Source organism: Macaca thibetana, chromosome 7 (genome assembly GCF_024542745.1).
Source record: "Macaca thibetana thibetana isolate TM-01 chromosome 7, ASM2454274v1, whole genome shotgun sequence".
In the NCBI taxonomy this organism is placed as follows: Eukaryota; Metazoa; Chordata; class Mammalia; order Primates; family Cercopithecidae; genus Macaca; species Macaca thibetana.
This window is the reverse complement of record NC_065584.1, coordinates 117489524-117512491: the sequence shown is the minus strand read 5'-3', so window position 1 is coordinate 117512491 and position 22968 is coordinate 117489524. Positions and strand designations below refer to the sequence as shown.

The 22968-nt window shown below is 41.1% G+C and overlaps 1 protein-coding gene across 1 annotated transcript in view; it reads left to right on the top strand.

The window, feature by feature from the left end:
* FMN1 (formin 1) overlaps nucleotides 1–22968 on the top strand; it is a 385063-nt gene that overhangs the window by 60702 nt on the left and 301393 nt on the right. The window contains 1 exon segment of the mRNA XM_050799309.1: nucleotides 7502–7677. Within this exon segment, the coding sequence (XP_050655266.1) occupies nucleotides 7502–7677 (176 nt within the window).

Here is a 22968-nt window from a genome sequence, read left to right as displayed (position 1 = left end):
GTGTTGCAAGGACACTCAGAGCCATATTGTATTCTCAGTCTCTTAATTATATTGTGTCTGCTCAATCACATTTAATAATGGTAAATATGCCTTCTTTCTGTATTTATCTTGTTATGTGTATTCCTTTTTGTGAGTTTCCTGGGATCATTTCTTTTTGGAAAGAAAGTTTTTAAAAAATCATTTATTATATATTTTATAATCCAGGGCTTAGTATTTTGTAGTTTTTTCTTGACTTCCTTAGCTATTAGGACAACAGGTGATTATATGTCTTCAAGAGTTGGATTTCCCACTGGTGCAACCATCCTCATAGTAATTGGAATAATGTGACATAAAAGGGAAAATGTTATTCAAATTTACTTACAATGAATACCATATGACATTTTTTTTTGTATTCTTATTCTTCAGTAATATTTTGGGGGCCAGGCACAATGGCCCATGCCTGTAATCGCAACACTTTGGGAGGCCAGGGTCGTAGGATCACTTGAGGCCAGGAGTTTGAGACCAACCTGGGCAAAACAGCAAGAGCTTATCTTTACAAAAAAATTTAAAACTAGTCTTGTGTGGTGATGCACACCTGTTGTCCCCGCTACTTGGGAGGCCGAGGCAAGAGGATTGCTAAGCACAGGAGGCCAAGGCTACAGTGAATTGTGATCATGCCACTGCACTCCAGCCTGGGTGACACAGTGAGACTCCATCTCAAAATACATATACATGTTTTTTGTTAACAAGCTAGTATATTCTTTTTTTTTTGAGACAGAGTCTTACTCTGTTGCCCATGCTAGAGTGCAGTGGCATAGTCTCGGCTCGCTGCAACCTCTGCCTCCCGGGTTGTGCCTTAGCCTTCCAAGTAGCTGGGATTACAGGCACCTCCCACCACACCCAGCTACTTTTTGTATTTTCAGTAGAGATGGGGTTTTACCATGTTGGCCAGGCTGGTCTCGAACTCCTGACCTCAAGTGATCTGCCCACCTCAGCCTCCCAAAGTGCTGGAATTATAGGGGTGGGCCACTGCACCCAGTCATATTCTTAATAACCAAACATACTAAAATTTTTTGATCACTTAAGTATTTGAAGTACTAACAACTAATGTTTTGAGCATTTATTGTCTGAGAATAGACAGAGGCTTTTAATGTGTCAGTGAATCCTGCAACCTCCTCAATTTGTTCTTTCCTTGATCTTTTCTGCATCACACCTTACCTCAGTGCTCTATCCATTCTTGCCATCATTTGCGCCCTGTTTTTCAAGTGTGAAAATATCCAGTGTAACTATGGCTACAAATAAATTTCCTAGCTTGAGTAATATACACCCCTCAACTAGTGTTCTTCACAGAAGAAAACCGTGGAAGGAGGTTAATACAATAATCGTAAGAGATATATATGTATACTTCCTTAAAATGCTATTTCACTTAAAGCCATGACTATAAATAGTTCCATTCACGGCTCTAGGCTCCTATGTTTGACTTTCTGGGAAGGAGTATATCAAAGGGTATCTATGAATGACCCTGAGGAGCTCTTGTTTCCAGAGATGATCAGCCACTTACTTGGAGCTGTTGCATTTGATGACGTGAATTCTATTTTTGGAACATGAACAGATTTAGGATCCGCTGCACAACAGTGCAGCTGAATTCTTATAAGCTTTATTGTTATTCTCTTTATCTTCTCTGACAAAAAAATAGCCTTTCACATGACTGTGTGATGTTGGATATACCCTCATTGTATATAGATTTCTTTATTTAAAACAGGAAATTATTTGCTTCTTCCATCAAATCTATCTATCCCCCAGCACAGGAAAAGTCTTCTGAAAGAAAATAATTGTGAGCCTATTTCAATATCAGGCATATTCTTATTATATTCATTTTATTGATGAGAGAATAAAGACTCAGGGAGTTTTGGTAATTTCACCAAGGTCAAAGAATTAGTAAAGGTCAAAGCCAGGAATTTAGCCCACATGGTAAAGCCCTGTACCCATGCTCTTTAACTTGTTCACATCTACTTCTCTCTTAGCCCTCAATATTCTCATCTGGGGACTGGCAATAATATGCCTCTCTAAATAGCATAAAGAACTTAGATTTTAGTTCTGCCTTTGCTGCTAGCTGGCATGTTGGAAATACTGCGATCTTCATGGATTTCGGTTCTCTCAACTCTAAAATGAGCATGTAGGTGGGGAGATATGCAAGATTCCTTCCAACTGTAAATTTTGTTTTATTTGAATTTAGGCATGATTTTGGAAATGCAAACTGCATTGCAGTTGCTTGATGGCCGTGGATGCTTTCCTCATCGATGCTCAGACTGACAGAGCTTGCTCCCCACTCTCTGCTAGCTTTTGATTTGCCGTCTGCCTTTCTCTGACTAGCCACACCTTCCACCTGTCCATCTTTGCTCATTCATCATTTCTCTCCCCACACACTTCCAGTGAGGCGTTAGAGGCTGGGGTGGACAGATACCACACCTCCTCAGAATTTTATCTACTAGCTGGTTTGGTGACATTGTGACATTTAACACTGCTGAGAATGAAAGGGGGGGCAGTCGCATTAGTGAGCATTGATCTCTAATTGACAGGTAGCAGCCATGAGACTATACTCTTGCCACACCTCTCTCTTCCTAGATATAGACATGATGATTACATACACAGCCACACACCCACTCTCCAAGAACTTAGCAGTGTCACTTTCCATTAGCTACACGTCTAGGTTGCTGTCTTTCTTGCTTGTAAGTACACGTTTGAATAACATAATGGAAGACAACCTGTCCACCTGCACATATCAGTTCTGATATTCCCAGCTGAGAAAACTTCACCTTGTAGGGTTTATTTTACGTCAAGTATGATGAATGGCCTTGGGCACTATAGCACGGGAGCCAAAACTCAGGAGAGTTTTAAGCTTAGGGTTTTCGTTTTTTCTCTCGTCTTTTTGGATGCATGACCACTTCATCACTGCTGTCAAGTGAGGGCTTGGTGTGACGGGAGAATTAGAGGAAGCAACCTAAAAGGCACTGTAATTTTGTCCCTTGGGGACTTTTGGCCAGATCTGCTGGTTACATAGTATGTTCACAGACTTCCTTTAGGAAATTGGTATATTTTTATATGTATATTCTTTAGATGATTAAAGACAATGTCTGGTAAATAAGGTTAACTTTTTAATAAAGTGTAGTTTGTGCATGAATCTTGGTATGAATGAGTAAATGGGTGTGCCATGAGTTTTCACTTCATTTTTCAAATCCTTGCAGTACGTTGAATAATTCTTTTCAGTACAAATTACAAAATAAAAACACTGTCGTGTTTACGCCCTTAGCTGAAAAGGTTTAATGTCTTTAATAATTACAGTGTTTCTAGCAGGAGCAGACATGATAGTGTGTGAGGCAACTATTTCAACAGAGAGGTCCCAAATCTCAATGGTTTATAATAAATATTTATTGTTTTTATGCACTGGCCTGGGAGTTGGCTAAGGTTTACTCGATTGGGCCTGGGTTTGACTGAGCTTGGCTCCAGGCTTGCAGGACTGTGCCTGGGTCAGACGTTCCATGTCTCATTCAAAGCTCCCGAGGACCGTGTTCATCTCGTGGTGAGGGCAGAAGCACAAGGCGGGGCATGAAAACACACCGTGTGTCTCAAGGCCTTGGCCCAGAATTGGCACACTGTCACATTGTTTACATTCAGCTGACCAAAGCAAGTCATGTGGCAGGGGAAATATATCAGAAAAGGCCGTGAGTGCGTGATCATATTGCAGGGAGGGAGTGAAACAGTGGGAACCATAATCCAGTGTACCCCTGCTAGACAGACTGATCCCATTTTGGAAAGATGAGCTGTGGACACTGCCTCCTGTTTTAAATGGCATATTACTACCTTTCCATTCTGTCTGCTTCTGTTGTTTTGATAATTGACAGCAAAACCTCAGTCTGATGTTGTAGGTTAGCATCAGGAAGTGCAGCTCGTCATGTGAATGGTTTTGAAAAGCACAGACTTCCAAAGTGGTTCCAAGGTAAGTCACGCTACCTTTCCTGTGACTGTGCTGTATGTTGTATTAACCGTGGTCAGCTGTACAGATAACCTGTGTGTGTGTGTGGTCGATCAAGCTGTTGAAATGTCTTTGAGAAACAAAATATTGAGTACAAGACAGGTTTGTAATGTGCACATGAAAGGGAAAGACACATGTTTAAACTGGTAAGACCGATTGAGTTTTTCACAAAATATTCTCTAAAGATCTAACACCCCCAAATCTGTTTGTATCAGAAAATTAAATGACAGCTGACTGTTTTGACAGAATATATTTATCTAATTTCAGATGATTTTCTTCTCTTTTTCATTAAAAGTATTCAACTGGAGAGACTAGTTTGGGTGTTACCCATTTTAATAAATACAGACGTGTGCTTTATTTTTGACTAAAAAAGTTGTGTTTGTGTCGTTAAAACTCTCCACTCCAAAATTATTTTATAAATACGTTACAGTCGTCAGAATGTTGACTTTGTCATTTGTCGTAACCTACTTTGTCAGACTTTTGAGAATAACAGTTTTATGTTACTTATTTCAGTTTTATGTTACTTATGGTCCTTTTCTGTCCAAATGATTCTTGCCAAAATTATTATGCATCATGGTTTTACCTTGCATGTTTCCTTCATAGGGATATTGTCTGGTTAAACCTTAGGTATTAGAAATTAACTCTTTAAAACTAAAACCATTTTCAGAAAGAAGACAACTTTCACCTTGACATTGTTTTCCCTCTGCATAGAGAGTGAATTGGATTGCACACCTCACCTCATTCATGCAGTATTGGATAGCCACTGCAAGTGTGTGAGGGGTTGGCATGTGTGTTTGCATAAATATGCATGCATGTGTGTTTCATCCAAGACCCCAAATCCTTGTTATTATGGGAATGTTTCACTCTCTCTTGTACCTAAATGATGAACTTACACTCACCAGACAATGTGCCTCTGATGATACAGATGTCTTACCTCAGGTGTTGTACATTGTGTTTTGTGATATATAATATATATTATGTTTTATATTGTTTTATTATTCTGTGCAACGTTTCCCCAAAGCCAGCAGCTACTTCAAAAGAAAAATGCAAGGTTGAGGGATTTAAAATGAGGGATGTGATTAGTAACCAATACATCTTTGAAGATGAGGTAGTACAGTGAGAGTATACTGTAAATCTTAAAAGATTTATGACAAAGGTGAACAGAAATAGTCCAGGAGGAGGATGAGCCATATAAATAGAAGTTAAAGGAGGTCTGAGCTTTAATTTCTTCATCTGTTACAGTATAACCAGTACTGTCTTCCTCAGAGTCAACATGAGCATAAAGCAAAGGTACTAAGCAGAGTGCCTTCTCCCTGAGGTTCCTTTAGGCATTAGTTCATTCCTCTGTCTTGAGACTAGAAGTGGGTCACTCCAAAGCGCATGAGACTCTAAATGAAAGCCCAGAAGACTGTCTGTAGACAGTGGGTAGCAAGGGGATTGACTGGAAAGGCACTTGTTCTAAGGCATCTGGCCCAGATCAAGGAACAGCCTAGGGTATACTCTTCTAGACAACTGTGTCTGCAGGGATGAGCAGAGACTGGGGAAGCCCTGGACTCTCATTTTTCTCCGTGGCTGCAGAAAGGTGTTTTGTGGACAGCCTGCTACAGGGTAACTGTAGACACACTGTGACCTGCATCATCTTTCACTTTGAATTGTGATTGAAAACTAATAAACCCAACAGGCAAACAACAGCCAGACCTTAGCTGTTTTCATTTTTTTCTTCTTCTAAAATGCTACTCTAACACAACCATGCTATCCCGCAGTTCCTTTGTGAGCTGACTTACTCTCAGCTCTCGTTTCGTGTAAGTCAGGTTTCAGCATGGTAGAAGCCACTGGTTGGCTTTGGGTGCCTGCCAAACAGACTCTTACAGGGATTATGTGTAATAAACACGCTATCATATATTCAACAGTGATCTCTATTGCAAAACACCCTGAGCCTAAACCTTTAACTTCTGCCTAGTTGCTTAAAATTTTGCCAAGTTTGCTTACCAGGAATTAAAAGAGGACTAGGAACTTGAGTGCTATGTGAAACATTAGAAGTGATCTAATCTGGTATTTTCCAAACTATGTTCCAGTACAACATTAAGTGGCTTGCGACACGTTTAGCAGGTGTCCTTTAAATGGATTCTGTGGCCAAATAAGTTTGGAAAACCCTATGATATAGAATTAGGTTTTCTGTACTAAAGGACATCCCAAGGTCTTTAATACGCTAACACGAATCATGGTTCTTTAAGAGATACAGTATGTAGCTTTTCTCACTGATTTGACCGTAAAGTCCTTTTGTTGTCGAACACATATTGCTATTTTGAGAACAGAATGTCAGGCAGAGGCCGTAGTGTAGTCATTAAAAGCACGACCCTCTGTTGTTTAACTGCCCGGGTTCAAGTCCTAGCTTAACCATTTACTGATTTTATGATTTTAAGCAAATTGCTTAACTTCTTTGTATTTCAGTTTCTCCATTTAAAATGAGAAAATGATACCTAACTCTATGTTATCATAAAAATTGAACAGAACTGAAAACAGTGCCTGGCACATAGTTAATGATTATTATCCCATTATTACTTGCCTCCAGTTTAGGTTAGAATAAGCTAGACTAATACCTTTGATTCTAGAGATGACAAAAGTGAATCCCAAATAGGTTTCTCATGCACTACTCACTCATTCAACAAACTGACCAAGTCCTATATGCACCATGCATAATGATTCTATTCCCAGAAACGAACAAGGCACCATTCCTGCCCTGGAGAACACACACATTAGTGACTTGGCTCAGACGACACTGTTTAGGAACTGTAGGAAAGCCACAGGCCAGACCTCCTGACTTCTGTCCCCCAGCTCCTCTGATTTCATTATGAGATAGAATGACCCGTATGCAACCTGTAATCAAGAATATGGGGCATAGAGTACAGTCAATAGACTTATCTTTTCAAACTGGGGATGAGGGCATATGTTGTAATTTTTTGTTGGTGTGATCTAGAAATTGTAGGGAGAAATACTTTTGAAGGAAAGCAATCTCTTAAAAATATAACTTAGAGGCCGGGCGCGGTGGCTCAAGCCTGTAATCCCAGCACTTTGGGAGGCCGAGACGGGCGGATCACGAGGTCAGGAGATCGAGACCATCCTGGCTAATATGGTGAAACCCCGTCTCTACTAAAAATACAAAAAACTAGCTGGGCGAGGTGGTGGGCACCTGTAGTCCCAGCTACTCGGGAGGCTGAGGCAGGAGAATGGCGTGAACCCGGGAGGCGGAGCTTGCAGTGAGCTGAGATCCGGCCACTGCACTCCAGCCTGGGCGACAAAGTGAGACTCCGTCTCAAAAAAAAAAAAAAAAAAAAAAAAAAATATATATATATATATATATAACTTAGAAAGCAAAGTAAGAGCTAGTATGAAGAAGTCTACGTAGGAGTTCCCCCAATACGGCTTTATTTATTTATTTATTTATTTGGCTGCCATGTCACTTGATGGCCTTCTCTGTGTCTGTTTTAGGTATCTCCTCTGAGGGCTTTCCCTGGGACGGCTTCAATGAGCAGACACCTAAAGACCTTCCCAACAGAGATGGAGGCGCGTGGGTTCTGGGCTACAGAGCAGGACCAGCCTGTCCATTTTTGCTTCATGAGGAAAGGGAGAAGTCAAACAGAAGTGAATTGTACTTGGATCTCCATGTAAGTAGAAATCTTTGTGATTGTGCTGTGGTTCTTTGTGGTCAACAGAGGCTCCTTTAATATGTATTTAATGTAAATTGTGTATATAAAGCTGCATTTAATGTATGAATCATTGTTTAAAAAAATCAGTGGGCTGCAGAAAATCAAGATGCAGCTTGGTGATCTGAAATTTGTACACTAGAAAGTAACTAGCAACTTGTCTAGGAGTGACTGTGTTTGTCATTTATCTGAGTGTTTTCAGAGCACTCTGTTCATTAGCTTTGCAGCCTAAATCTCATTGTGGGAGTACCCACTGGTTGCGAGTCACTACGTAATATCCTTTTACTAAAAATTTGTGAATAACATAGGTAAGCCAACTGATATGCTCTGGATTCTCAAGTGAAATCCAAGTACCAGGGCTGGGCGCGGTGGCTCAAGCCTGTAATCCCAGCACTTTGGGAGGCCGAGACAGGCGGATCACGAGGTCAGATCATCGAGACCATCTTGGCTAACACAGTGAAACCCCGTCTCTACTAAAAATACAAAAAACTAGCCGGGCGAGGTGGCGGGCGCCTGTAGTCCCAGCTACTCGGGAGGCTGAGGCAGGAGAATGGCGTACACCCGGGAGGCGGAGCTTGCAGTGAGCTGAGATCCGGCCACTGCACTCCAGCCTGGGCGGCAGAGCGAGACTCCGTCTCAAAAAAAAAAAAAAAGAAATCCAAGTACCCTGCCTGCCTTCCATATTCATGAACCTTTCTCCCCAGCTGCTCAAGTAACAGGTAGATAGGTTGGCAGAAAATCTGCAGAATATAGGATGATGCATTTAAAAAACATAACTTTCTCCTTTCTCTTTTTTTAAATTTTTGTTCACTTTTAATAACCTCTCTGCGGTTTTCTTTTTAATTAATTTTTTTTATTTCAATAGGTTTTTGGGGAACAGGTGGTGTTTGGTTACATGAGTAAGTTCTTTAGTGGGGATTACTGAGATTTTGGTGCACCCATCATCTGAGCACTGTACACTGTACCCAATGTGTAGTCTTTTATCCTTCGTGTTCCCCGACCCTTTCCCACAAGTCCCCAAAGTCCACTGTATCATTGTGATGCCTTTGCGTCCTCATAGGTTAGCTCCCACTTACTAGTGAGAACATATAATGTTTGGTTTTCCATTCCTGAGTTACTTCACTTAGAATAATAGTCTGCAATTTTACCCAACTTTCTGCGAATGGCATTATTTCATTCCTTTCTATGGCTGAGTAGTATTCCATGGTATATGTGTATATATATGTGTGTGTGTGTGTGTGTGTGTATGTATACACACATATATACATACACAATATGTATATACATATATACACACACGTACACAATATGTATATACATATACACACATATATACACATATATATACACAGACGCACACACATACATACTACATTTTCTTTATCCACTCATTGATTGATGGGGATTTGGGCTGGTTCCATATTTTTGCAAATTGTGCTGCTAATAAACATGCATGTGCAAATATCTTTTCTTATATAATGACTTCTTTTCCTCTGGGTAGATACCCAGTAGTGGGATTGCTGAATCAAATGATAGATCTACTTTTAGTTCAAAAAAATTAGCCTTCTCTGTTTTTGTTTGTTTGTTTTTGTTGTTGTTTTGTTTTGCTTTGTTTTTTTGAGATGGAGTCTTGCTCTGTTGCTCAGGCTGGAGTGCAGTGGCACGATCTTGGCTTGTTGCAACCTCTGCCTCCCGGGTTCAAGCAATCCCCCACCTCAGCCTCCGGAGTAGCTGGGCTTACAGGCGTGAGCCGCCACACCCAGCTAATTTTTGTATTTTTAGTAGAGATGGGGTTTCACCATATTGGCCAGGCTGGTCTCAAACTCCTGACTTGAAAATGTTCCCTCTCTCAGCCGCCCAAAGTGCTGGATTACAGGCATGAGCCATACATCCAGCTGCCTTCTCCTTTCTTATTCATTCTTGTTTTCATTGACGCAGAAGTATTGACTCCTCCTCAGAAAGCACTGGGCTGGGATTCAGCTACTTCCACATTTAGATGGCCTGATAGGATTGACCAGATTATTGTGATTCTCTGCAATCCCTCTTTACCCATCCAGTTCCCTGTCACAGATGAGGTGAGCCACCAAAAATCTAAGAAGCACTTTTTCTTTTTTTTAACCACTAACTTTAATGCCTGTTGACAATCTTGTGTTCTCCAACTCATTACTTTCAGACCTGGAACCATGTGTTTGACGAGTGTAGGTTAAATCTGTGATGTTCACATGGGTGTCATTCAAAGAGCAGGAGAACCCTGTGTTTTTCATAACCATAAAACCATGGTCACCGCATGTCATTTTAGAACAGCATTCAGCATTTCAGGTATCACAAAAGGAGGTTTAGAAATGAAGCTGAAAGGTGAGAAAGCTGCAGTCCTGCGGGAGATGGCATGAGAATTAGTAAAGGTTTTGATTTTGTTCCCCTACGTAAATTTGTGCGTCTGGAGAGAGATGGTTAAAGTAGGAAGTGTAACAGTGACATCTGTTGGTGAATTACTTTAAGTTGCATTTGCTGCAGACAGCAGATCTACAGTGTAAAAGTGCTGAAGTAGATTTTGAAAAGCTACTTTATTTTTCTTCTGTGTTTTAAAAAAATTCTGTGTTTATGTGATTTTTAAAATTGGCTAAACTTTGTATTTCTGGTTTTCCTTTTCCTCTGTAAATTAAATGATTAATTTTTTACAATTCTAAATATCCTACACAATCCTTATAGAAAATTTGAAGTACATAGTTACAGTGAAAACAAACCTCATAATCTTAGCAGCTAAGATGGCTGTTACAATTTGATAAATTTTCTTTGTATTTTTTCACTAAGTATGGTTTGTTTTTCAATGAGAGACTTTTTTAAAACATATAAGCATGCCAGATTTTATAACCTCCTCTCTCTTGTGTTTTTCTTTTTTGAGATGGAGTCTCGCTCTGACGCTCAGGCTGGAGTGCAGTGGCATAATCTTGGCTCACTGCAACCTCCACCTGCTGGATTCAAGCGATTCTCCTGCCTCAGCCTCCTGAGTAGCTGGGATTACAGGCGTGTGCCACCATGCCCAGCTAATTTTTTTGTATTTTCAGTAGAGAATAATTTTTTTGTATTTCACCATGTTAGCCAGGATGGTCTCGATCTCCTGACCTCGTGATCCGCCTGTCTCGGCCTCCCAAAGTGCTGGGATTACAGGCGTGAGCCACCACACCTGGTCTCCTTCTCTTTTTCAAATAATTACTCTTACATTTCTTATCCAGGCTGTTACAAGTTCATTATAGATGTGTTTTAAGTGATTGAGTGATATTCCACGAAATGGTATGCTAAAATTTATTTAATCATTTCTCCATTATTGGATATTGAAGTTGTTTCCAGTTTTGGAATAGGACCACTATTTGGAAATAAAATAGTATGACCACACATATAATTTTTCCTATACCCTTCTCTCCCATTATTTAGGACTATTTCCTTATGATAAAATTCTAGGAGGTGGATTATTTTCTATAATATTTTTAGGTTTTTGATATTTATCACTAGATGAAAAATGTCTATTTCCTGAACTAGCCTTTTATGGGTTTTATATGTTTATATATGTTACATGTATATTGTATATAAATTATCCATATGTATATATGTATAATTTTAATATATGTATAAATACATGTGTGATATATAAATATATATTTGTATATATAAATACTGTGTAATTAAAAACAAGTATATATTTATATGTTGCTTAGTTTTTCATTAATCAGAATTATAAAACTAAAATAGTTTCTTTTGATTATTTTCTGAATCAACTGTTTTTTTTTTTTCTTTGAGCCCTGTGTTTCCTTCCTCACCTCCAAGCCCTTCTCCCCTCTTTGGACAGTGTGATTTGACTCTTACATGCTTAAATATTGATATTCTAGGTAAGGTTTCTATCTGAAAGGATTCTACTTATTTAGAACAAATGTGTATCCTATAAAAGACTACAAATTGGGTACAGTGTATACTGCTTGGGTGATGGGTGCAAATCTCATAAATCACCACTAAAGAACTTACTCATGTAACCAAACACCACCTGTTTCCCAATAGCTTATAGAAATAAAAAAGTTAAAAAAAAGAAGAAAAACTTAGCGTCCTATTAATGACTAGCAGCTCACAAAAACCCCTTTCCTCTGGTGGGCTTTAGACTCCAGGCAATATATCCATCGGCCTTAGACACTGGACCAGCACTGCCATGCTTCCAGTTTTTTTTTTTTTTTTTTGAGACGGAGTCTAGCTCTGTTGCCCAGGCTGGAGTGCAATGGCCGGATCTCAGCTCACTGCAAGCCCCGCCTCCCAGGTGTACGCCATTCTCCTGCCTCAGCCTCCCGAGTAGCTGGGAGTACAGGCGCCCGCCACCTCGCCCGGCTAATTTTTTTTGTATTTTAGTAGAGACGGGGTTTCACCGTGTTAGCCAGGATGGTCTCGATCTCCTGAACTCGTGATCCGCCCGTCTCGGCCTCCCAAAGTGCTGGGATTACAGGCTTGAGCCACCGCGCCCGGCCCATGCTTCCAGTTTTAAACCTGACTTGCAGCATCACCATCAGGATGTTACTTTCCTAAGCCTTTTTCTGTGGCTACACTGACTCTCATTAGTACGTGATGACAGCTAAAACATTTCATACTTGAGATAATTGGTGGGAGTTTGGCATCCACGAGTCAGGATGGACACTGGCGTCAAGGCTAGGGCTGTTGCTAAGTCCCCTCATTTAGCTGGGCATTCATCTTTTAGTTACTAAACTATGAGAAGACTCAGGGGTTCCTTCGGGAATGGCAGGAGGTGGGGTTGGTGTAGGACAAACACTAGGGAGACTCTGGGCAGCATCTATTTAGCAAACTAAATGAAAAAAAAAAAACAAAAAAACACCTCCTTTACCCTCACAACACTTCTGACGTTCTGAGACCAAGTGTACGTATTTTTCATAACAAGCAATTCTCCAATTCCCTGTAGACACCAACTAGGTATCCCAAAATTCAATTCAATTCAATTGACACGATCTACTTGGAATTGTAGCCAGATCCCACAAGTTAAGGGTTCAGTCCCACAAAACTGCCACACCTCAGATGCCAGTCACAAGTAGTGGGTTCCCAGGTTACCCATAACTTCTGTCCAACTTGGATACAAATAGGAGGTTCCCATGACCCCCTCGTCGGGTTCAATAATTTGCTAGGATAACTTGTACAACCTAGGGAAACAGTTTACTTACTGTTACCAGAAAGGGATCTTGATCCAGACCCCAAGAGAGGGTTCTTGGACCTTGCACAAGAGAGAATTTAGGGCAAGTCCATAAAGTAAAAGCAAGTTTACTCAGAAAGTAAAGGAATAAAAGAATGGCTACTCCATAGGCAGAGCACAGTGGTATGGTCTGCTTGATTGAGTATACCTATAGTTATTTCTTGATTATATGCTAAATAAATAAGGGGTGAATTATTCATGAGTTTTCCAGGAAAGAGGTGGGGATTTCCTGGAATTGAGGGTCCCTCCCCTTTTTAGACCATATAAGCAAACTTCCCAACACTACCGTGGCATTTGTAAACTGTCATAGCACTGGTGGGAGTGTGTTATCGTTAGCCTGTAATGAGCAGTGAGGATGACCAGAGGTCACTTTTGTAGCCATGTTGGTTTTGGTGGGTTTTGACTGGCTTCTGTACCACATCCTGTTTTATCAGCAGGGTCTTTGTGACCTGTATCTTGTGGCAACCTTCTTTCTTATCCTGTGACTAAGAATGCCTAATCTACTGGGAATGCAGCCCAGCAGGTTTCAGCCTTATTTTACCCATCCCCTATTCAAGATGGAGTCGCTCTGGTTCAAACGTCTCTGACATTACCAATTTATTACAAAGGATATTTTTAAAGGATACAAATGAATAGCCAGATCAAGAGATACATAGGGTGAGGTCTGGAAGGGTCCCGAGCACAAGAGCTTCTGTCCCTATGGAGACAGAACTTCTTTGGGTAGGGTTTTTATGCAGTCTTCATTATATTGGTGATTAGTTCATCCTTCAGCCTCTCTACCCTCCTGGAGGTGAGTTGTTGGGACCCAAAATGCCAACCAGCTAATCACAAGGTTGGTTCCCTTGGCAACCTGCCTCCCATCCTCTAAAAGTCACCTCATAACATAAGCTCAAGTGTAGTTGAAAGGGGCTTGTTCTGAATAACAAAAGATGCCCCTTTCACCTTTATTGTTTCTGAGCTGTTTCAGAAACTGAGGACAAAAAACATACTACAGCTTCTATAGATATTTGAAAATATTTGAGTATATCCAAATATTACTACTACTTCTGTGGCTCTTATCACTTAGGAAGTTACGAAGGTTTTAGAAGTTCTGACTAGGAGCCAGATGAAGACCAAATACACAGTATATTTCTCATTATATCAGTATATCACACAACTCGTACTACGATGTAGATGCTAGACTGCTGTGTAGGGAAGCTCTGTTTGGGTAATTATCCTGCAAGTTCTGGTCAAGCAAATTCTATAGACTATTATGGGCAAACTACAAAGCTCTCAAAAGGCTGAACCCAAAGCTCTGCCAGCTCCACTTTTGGGCCGTGGGGTTTCCAAATATTGTATGGGACATGCCTATACCACAACATGATTTGTTTTTTTAAATCTGAAATTCCTATTTAACTGGGTATCCCATATTTTATTAACTAACTCTGTCAACCCTAGATAATTACTTTTGAAGCAAGATCCAAATGCATGAATTGCCCTTGGGTAGCATCTATATATGACAAAACCTCAGTCACCCTAGAGTGCCCATTTAGAACATGAATATTAAGAAGTTAGCCTGAAGGGGCAGTTTCTTATGTTCCACTGAACTAGGAGCTACCATTAGTCATGCATCTCAGGTCCTATGGCACTTTCAACCAGATTTATCAAAGGCAACTGAATATAGTCAGAGACTAGAGAAACACTGGGGCCTAAATTCTTATAACAAGTGCAGTTTCCTGAAGATTCCAGTGGAGAGGAATGCTCACCATGGAGAATAGTTTGTAACGTGTCTATAAACAAAGACATGGGTAGATAGAAAACACACTGAAAGAGGTATGGCCTGAAATTGAAAACAAAGATATGAAAAGCAGAAACAGGTAAGTAGTCATTAGGGTCATATCCTGGTGGCACTACTCTTTGGAAATAGGATTTTGTATGCCAGCTTTTAAAACACTTTGGAGGCCGAGGCAGGTGGATCACCTGAGGTCAGGAGTTTGAGATCAGCCTGACCAACACGATGAAACCCCATCTCTACTGAAAATACAAAAATTGGCCAGGTGTGGTGGTGGGTGCCTGTAATCCCAGCTACTTGGGAGGCTGAGGCAGAAGAATCGCTTGAACCGGGAGGCAGAGGTTGCAGTGAGCCGAGAGTGCACCATTGCTTTCCAGCTGAGCGACAGAGTGAGACTCCGTCTTAAAAATGCGCGTGCACACGCACGCGCGCACACACACACACACACACACACACAAATCTGAACTCTTGTTGATTCTGGTGTCCAAGGCTCATCAAATCCCTTTCTTGCCTGTGAGGCCCTGCATGTTTTTTACTGAATTGGCTTAATTGGCTGGGGAAGACACAGCATCCCGTTCCAAGTAATTGTCTCTTATGAACTTGGATGTAATTACCAAGGCTACTCCCAACCTTGACTGTCTAAACGGTAATAAGAACCTCCATATCTTATTGATCACTTCCTAAAAGCCAGACCCTGCCCTTAGAGGTGTTATTATACGTATTGTACAAATAAGCAAGGGCACGGGTAGGATTTAAACCCAATCTGATTGGAGACCCAAGTACTTAAATGTTAACTCCTCCTTCCTCTCCACTACTTTTGGACTTACTTGTTTTGTTTTTAATTTAAGAACAAAAGACATTCATTTAATGGATGAGGATTAGCTCCCATAATCAGTGAGAAGGATTGTGATCCAGGCTCAGAATTAGAGAGCTAGACCTACAACCAAAATTACTTCACAGAACTCATCCAGTAAAAATTCTGCAGCTACTAATATGGGACACTAGCTACCTCAGCATGCACCAGGTATCCTGGGTCTTTAAAATTAATGGTGATTGAGGTGATAGGTATCCTAATTACTCTCTCTTAATCATTACATATTGTATACAAGTATCAAAGTAGCACATGTACCCGAAAATATGTATGATATATCAATTTTTTAACATTTAAAAATAAAATTAATGGCGAAACATTGATGGGAATGTTACAAATGCAGATTCATTCAGCCGCTTGCTGCCTGCCAAACCAGTTAGCAAGGTGGGGGTATGATAGAAGAGTGACTTTATTATAAACCAAAGTTAGCCGTGGAGAAAATGGTCCAGGCTCTTGTCTTAATGGAACTACTTCAAATTTCTAAGCGAAACGCGAGGATTTAAGAAGGGGAAGTTTTGGCCGGGTGCGGTGGCTAACGCCTGTAATCCCAGCACTTTGAGAGGCCGAGGCTGGTGGATCATGAGGTCAGGAGATCGAGACCATCCTGGCTAACCCGGTGAAATCCCGTTTCTACTAAAAAATACAAAAAACTAGCTGGGCGAGGTGGCGGGCGCCTGTAGTCCCAGCTACTTGGGAGGCTGAGGCAGGAGAATGGCATGAACGCGGGAGGTGGAGCTTACAGTGAGCCAAGATCGCGCCACTGCACTCCAGCCTGGGCAACAGAGTCCGTCTCAAAAAAAAAAAAAAAAAAAAAAAAAAAAGAAGGGGAAGTTTTGCCACTACAGAGTACCCTCCATGCAGGGGTGAGGCAATGCACATCTGTGTGACTTGTCCCAGTGGCTTATCTTGAGTTATTGCCACATCTGGTAAATGGGCCTGCATCAGCTCATCATCTTGGGTTCAACTGCAGCCTTGAAGCAAGCTCTGGGTGGGGGAGATTTCCACAGGTGCTTGTATTGTTTCAAGATTTAGTCTTCGGAAAATTTTTTTTTTTTTTTTTTTTTTTTTGAGATGGAGTTTTACTTTTGTTGCCCAGGCTAAAGTGCAATGGTGCCATCTCAGCTCACTGCAACCTCTGCCTCCTGAGTTCAAGCTATTCTTGTGCCTCAGCTTCCCGAGTAGCTGGGATTACAGGCATGTGCCACCATACCCGGCAAATTTTTGTGTTATTAGTAGAGATGGAGTTTCTCCATGTTGGTCAGGCTGGTCTTGAACTCCCAACCTCAGGTGATCCACCCACCTTGGCCTCCCAAAGTGCTGGAATTACAGGCACCCACCATCATGCCTGGCTAATTTTTGTGTTTTTGTGGAGATGGGGTTTCACCACATTGGCCAGGCTGGTCTTGAACTCCTGACCGCAGGTGATCCATCTGCCTCAGCCTCCCAAAGTTCTGGGATTACAGGCATGAGCCACTGCACCCGGCCATTTTTTCTTGTTTTGTTTTGAGATGGAGTCTCGCTCTGTTACCTAGGCTGGAGTGCAGTGGCACAATCTTGGCCCACTGCAAGCTCTGCCTCCCGGGTTCCCACCATTCTCCTGCCTCAGCCTCCTGAGTAGCTGGGACTACAGGTGCCCGCCACTGCGCCCGGCTAATTTTTTGTATTTTTTTTAGTAGAGACAAGGTTTCACCGTGTTAGCCAGGATGGTCTCGATCTCCTGACCTTGTGATCCGCCCGCCTCGGCCTCTCAACGTTCTGGGATTACAGGCATGAGCCACCGCACCCAGCCCAGTCTCTGGAACTTTTAAGCAAACACATAATTAAATGAGCTAGCAGTGTGAGGGTGTGTCTAGTGGTTAACACAAAGAAAAAAAAAATAAAACTTTAAAATATAGGCACTCAGTTACAGGAACACCAGCAGATTTCAGTCCTTCCACCTTCCTTCACTCCTAAATAACAAACTTGACAGCGTAAATTAGATTCAACATCGATAAATGCGCAGATTGCTCTCTGTTGTGTGTCTTTGCTTACATGGAGAGGGCCGCATTTTTGTATTGTTTTCGTGGAAGCCGGTGAAAGAGTCTACCACTTAAAGCTACAGGCGCTAGGAATGGCTTGACCAAATCGTGAGAATATTCTTGACAATGTGACTTGTACTTGCAAGTGAAGTGAATTCAGAAATACCAAAGTAGCTTGTTTCCTGACGGAGTGTGTTCGTTTGTGTATGTGTGAGTACATGTCTGTGTGTATGTGTGTGAAAGAGAAAAAGAATGAGAGACAGGGATCATGTGTCGGTTGGTGGTATGATAAGTCATCAAGAAATTATCCAGATGAAAAGAACAGTTGGAAGGGATGAGTTATTGATCAATTTGGAAAATCATTTTGTTTTTTCTACAAATTCTTCATCACTTTAAGTCATGATAAAGCAGTTGCAAAAAAAGTAATCTGATTTATTTCCTAATGCACATGCAAGTTAACCAATTATCTCTCAAATTAGTGCAAATTTGGAAATTAGTGTGAAGGATTGTTAGGTTTAAATAGAATTTCTGTTTTCCGCTAATCACAAATTCTTAAACCAGTTCTCACACTTCTCTACCAATTGAAAAATAATGGCAAATCTGGTAACAGTTCAGCTCAACTTTCTTTTTTGAGATGGAGTCTCACTCTGTGACCCAGGCTGGAGTGCAGTGGCACGATCTCAGCTCATTCCAGCCTCCGCTTGGCAGGTTCAAGTGATTCTCCTGCCTCAGCCTCCCGAGTAGCTGGTATCACAGGCGGGCGCCACCATGCCTGGCTAATTTTTGTATTTTTAGTAGAGACAGGGTTTCACCATGTTGGCCAGGTTGGTCTTGAACTCCTGATCTCAGGTGATCCTCCCTCCTCAGCCTCCCAACGTGCTGGGATTATAGGCATGAGCCACCGCACCCAGCCTCAGGTTTCTTTATAAAATAAAAAGAATAATAAGCTTGGATAAATTATTGCATCACCTTAATGCTTAATGGAACTGTGAAATTTGCTTTTCTTTGATCTTTATAACACACATTCTTACTTCTTGTTCTCCTATTCTGATGAGAAATATCATAGCTGTTCATATAAAATTTGGACTCGAGGGTATATACAGAGAAAACTCTGTATTATACTTTCAAAGCCAGAGAGGTCACAGAATAGAACTGAATTTTAAATAAAATGATGAAGAATTTGTCTAAGAATTGTATTTAAGTGAATTGGAATATTGCCACTAAAATACTTGATTTTCTCTAAAATTCACATGATTGTTTTTTGCCCCCTCTGGATGTGTTCCAAGTTTTTACCCTCATTTTTCTGTCTGAAAAGCTTAAATTTCTGTCTGCATTCACTAAACTTAGAGTGCTGTGAGCCTCACATGGTGTCTTCCAACCTTGGCCTCTTACTACGTACATCATTTGAGCTCCGTGCATGTCTTTCAGAAAAGCATTTTCTTCTTCTCTCTCTCCAGGATGAAGGTGGGAATTTGTAGTTAAAATTACAATCCCATATGAGCTATTTAGAATTTGAAATGCAGTAGCCTTTGCATACTGACTGTGAATACCCCTATATTAACATAAAGTTCTGATTTTTATGGCCCAGTTGCTTTTCTGTTGCCTTTTGGATTTTACAGATTTTACTTAAGCAATTCCAATGTATTACTATCATTATTTCTAAATTGCATTAAGGATTGCAGCCACTAGTGTCTTGCACATGAACATCATAAACTTTCCTTCTCCAGCTATGGAAAGTATGTGACTTTGATTCTAGGAACTGTTATAGCATTTCTTCAGAATATTTCATGAGGCTTTTTAAAGTGTTGAAAATGACAGTAGTCCTATATATACTTGTTTTATTTAAATCTCCAATTAAAATGGTGTACCACACGGAGGCAATAGTGAATACATTTCAAAACCGTGGAAACATGGTTCCTCCCCACCACCTGCATGTGCTCCATAATAATGATGGTCACATTTATTTAGCGTCTGGGGAATCAAGCAAGCACTGGGTTAAGAATATCAGCACATTTAATTATTGAACTATTCGATGAGTTAAGTATTATTTTTCTCATTTTACACGTGGATGCTATCTTAGAGATGTTAAAGCACCTACCTCAACTGACAAGGCTAGTTTGTGACTAGTAATATCTCATGCTAAACCCCAATACATCCCTCTTCAAAGACACAGCCTTGTTGCCTCTACTTTTTCTCTGCTGTCTCTTTAACTGTTTAATAATTGGATGGGCCGGGCACAGTGGCTCACACCTATAATCCCAGTGCTTTAGGAGGCCAAGACAGGTGGATCACTTGAGCCCAGGAGTTTGAAACCAGCCTGAGCAACATAGAGAATCCCTATCTCTAGAAAATAAAATAGAACAAAAATTAGCCAGGTGTGGTGTCATGCACGTGTGGTCCCAACTACTCAGGGGGCTGAGGTGGGAAGATGGCTTGTGCCCTGGGAGGCAGAGGTTGCAGTGAACTGAGATTGCCCCACTGCACTCCAGCCTGGGCGACAGAGCAAGACTCCGTCTCAAAAAAAGAATTGGATCATAGCTGTGGCAATGCCTGACTTACTTTCTCCTTTGTAATTTTAGTGCATTGACATTTGTTTCAACAGTTTTCTCTTTAAATGTCTGAATTAATCATGTGGACATTAGGGTCAAAGAATCATTACTGATTCAGGATTCATTTGTGACCTTTCTACCCTCTGTAAACTTCTAATTTCAGCAGCCATGTGGTTCTGGGTAACCAGGTGATCTATTTTGCCTCCCTTCCTATGTTTCAGTGGGAAAGAAAACTATTATAAAATAGTTTTTTTGATTTATTGTCATGAACAAACATTTAGAATCAGGTGGATCCAGTGCGAATGTTGGCTTTATGGCAGAAACTTTCATTGGACAGTAATAATCTGTCAAATGCAATTAATGGCATCTTTCTCATAGAGTTATGGAGAGGATTAGGGTGCAAGAAAACTTGCATAAATAACCCAGCATTCTGCCTACTTGGAACAGCATGCGTGCTCCTCTCATCCATCTTCATTTTCTTTTAGGTAAATCCTCACCTTCCCTAGATTTTCTATTGTCCTCTTTAAAAATATTTTTAAATGATACTTGGATCTTTGGAGTTTGAACTAATATTCTCAAGATAACTTTGACTTTAAAAAATGAAAGAAGGAAAAGAAAAAGTTATAGCGGTAGCCATGAACTGCCTCGTTTTACTGCATGGGAAGAAGGGAGTGTAGGCAGCAACAGGCATTAGTAGTCTAATAAATTCCAGGTCCTCATCTTTTATCAGGAGCAACTTAGTCACAGTGAAATGCTTTCTCCATAGACTCCATGCCTTCTGCTGTCATTAGCCATACGGAACACCAATATTATGCCTTCACTTTGGAGAAGCTCAAAACTCTTCTGAAACACATCCCAGGAAATTCTGTACTTTAAAGACTGCTACCCACCAACCCTCATCCCGCCCAACCCAGCTTCAGAAGTCACAGCCTTTCTTTCCCCTTTTACATTATTTTACTTTGTCATTGATATTAAATCCATTTCTAGGGGACCTTTGACACTGGTTGGTGGAACAACCGAGTCTTAGAAATATTTGGGAGTAGGATTCTAACCAGTAACATAATAACTATTTCAAACTTGATTTTCATGTGGGTCCAATCTTTTATTTCATTTGTAATGAAGCAGCACCTTTGAAGTCTAATGAATTGACCCAAAACCAAACGTAAATAAATAAATAAAATGTCTAGTGCTGTGCTACTGAGGACCCAGGCTTACTGTTTCCAAACAGTCCTTCCCCAAAGGAGGGAAAATCTCAGTGCTAAGGCACCTAGTGTCATTTTCAGCATGCTTTTTCTCATGAGAAAAAGATGGAGGAAACCACATTCATGGATTTTTTTTTTTCTGTCAAATAACTGAGTTGGTTTAAAAATCACGTTGGAGCTTGGGAAACAAAGTAAAGAACAGGGCACACTTTGTCACCTTATGCAGTGGCCGCTTGAGGAAAGTTTAATTACTCTCTTCAGGTGACACAGATGGAAGAATCCAATCCAGAAAACACTGGCCCTGAAACACCCAAAGGGATCCCTTGGAAGAATTTTCTTTGGAGCTCAGGGTCCTTGTGGCATGGTTGCGGCTGGGGCGTGCGGAGGTGTGTTGTACGTAGCCCTTCTGCCCAAGTGCATGTATCGGAGTTGGGAGAAGAAAACTTCCTGCTTGGGCTGTTAGTTCATCAGTAACTACTTGTTTTATAATGAGAATGCCAAAAAAGTCTGTTAGATGATGGTTCATGTCCCTAAGGAAGCTGTTCTTTTCCTAGGAAAACATATCCTACTTACTGCAGGTCATTGATGAGGGCCAAACATATAATAGTGTATGCCTCATAGCAATTCATGAACCAGGAACTGTTCTTACCAGTTTCCAGGTGAGGGAGCTGCAGCACAGGGAGCTTATATATAATTTGCCCCAGGTTAAGCCTCTTGTAGGAGTGGAGCATGGTGTGAGCCCAGGACTCAAGGCCTGTTCTTTGTTGTTGTTGTTGTTGTTGTTGTTGTTGTTGTTGTTGTTGAGATGGAGTCTTGCTCTATTACCCAGGCTGGAGTGCAGTAGTGCCATCTCGGCTCACTGCAACCTCCACCTTCCAGGTTCAAGCGATTCTCCTGCCTCAGCCTCCTGAGTAACTGGGACTACAGGCACACACCACCACCATGCCTGACTAATTTTTTGAATTTTTAGTAGAGATGGAGTTTCGCCACGTTGACCAGGGTGGTTTTGAACTCCTAGCCTCAAGTCATCCGCCTGCTTTGGCCTCCCAAAGTGCTAGGATTACAAGCGTGAGCCACTGCACCCGGCCGAGGGCCTGTTCTTAATTCTGCACACTGCCCATGTTTCTTGATCATCATAAGATTACATACCCCCTGCTGTCTTCCTTTCTTCAAGCTTCGCAAGATGTCCCAGCCTTTCTCCTTTCCTTTTAGATTCTTCTAGTTTGTTATCAATATTCAATCCATTTCCACAGAAGCTTTGATACTGCCCAGTGGAACCAGTCTCAGAAATACTTTATTTTCAACAGAAAAAAAGACCTTAATCACTGGGATGGGTCCTTGCAAGAGGCAGGTGCTGCCTGTTGTCTTTTTAACCAATTAGTAAAAACAGTTGCAGGCTTCTGATGGGGTGACCCGGAGAGGCTGTTGTAAGCTTTGCTTTGGCAGAGGAACGCCACAGCATGAAGGCAGGGAAAGTGCTACAAAACTAGAAGTTTAAGGGTATGTCTGGCTTTGTCTTTCGTTTGGCCTTACATTCCTGTGAATTAGGTAGAAGCAAGGTGTTGTCTCCATTTGAGAGATGCAGAAAATGAGCATAACGAAGAT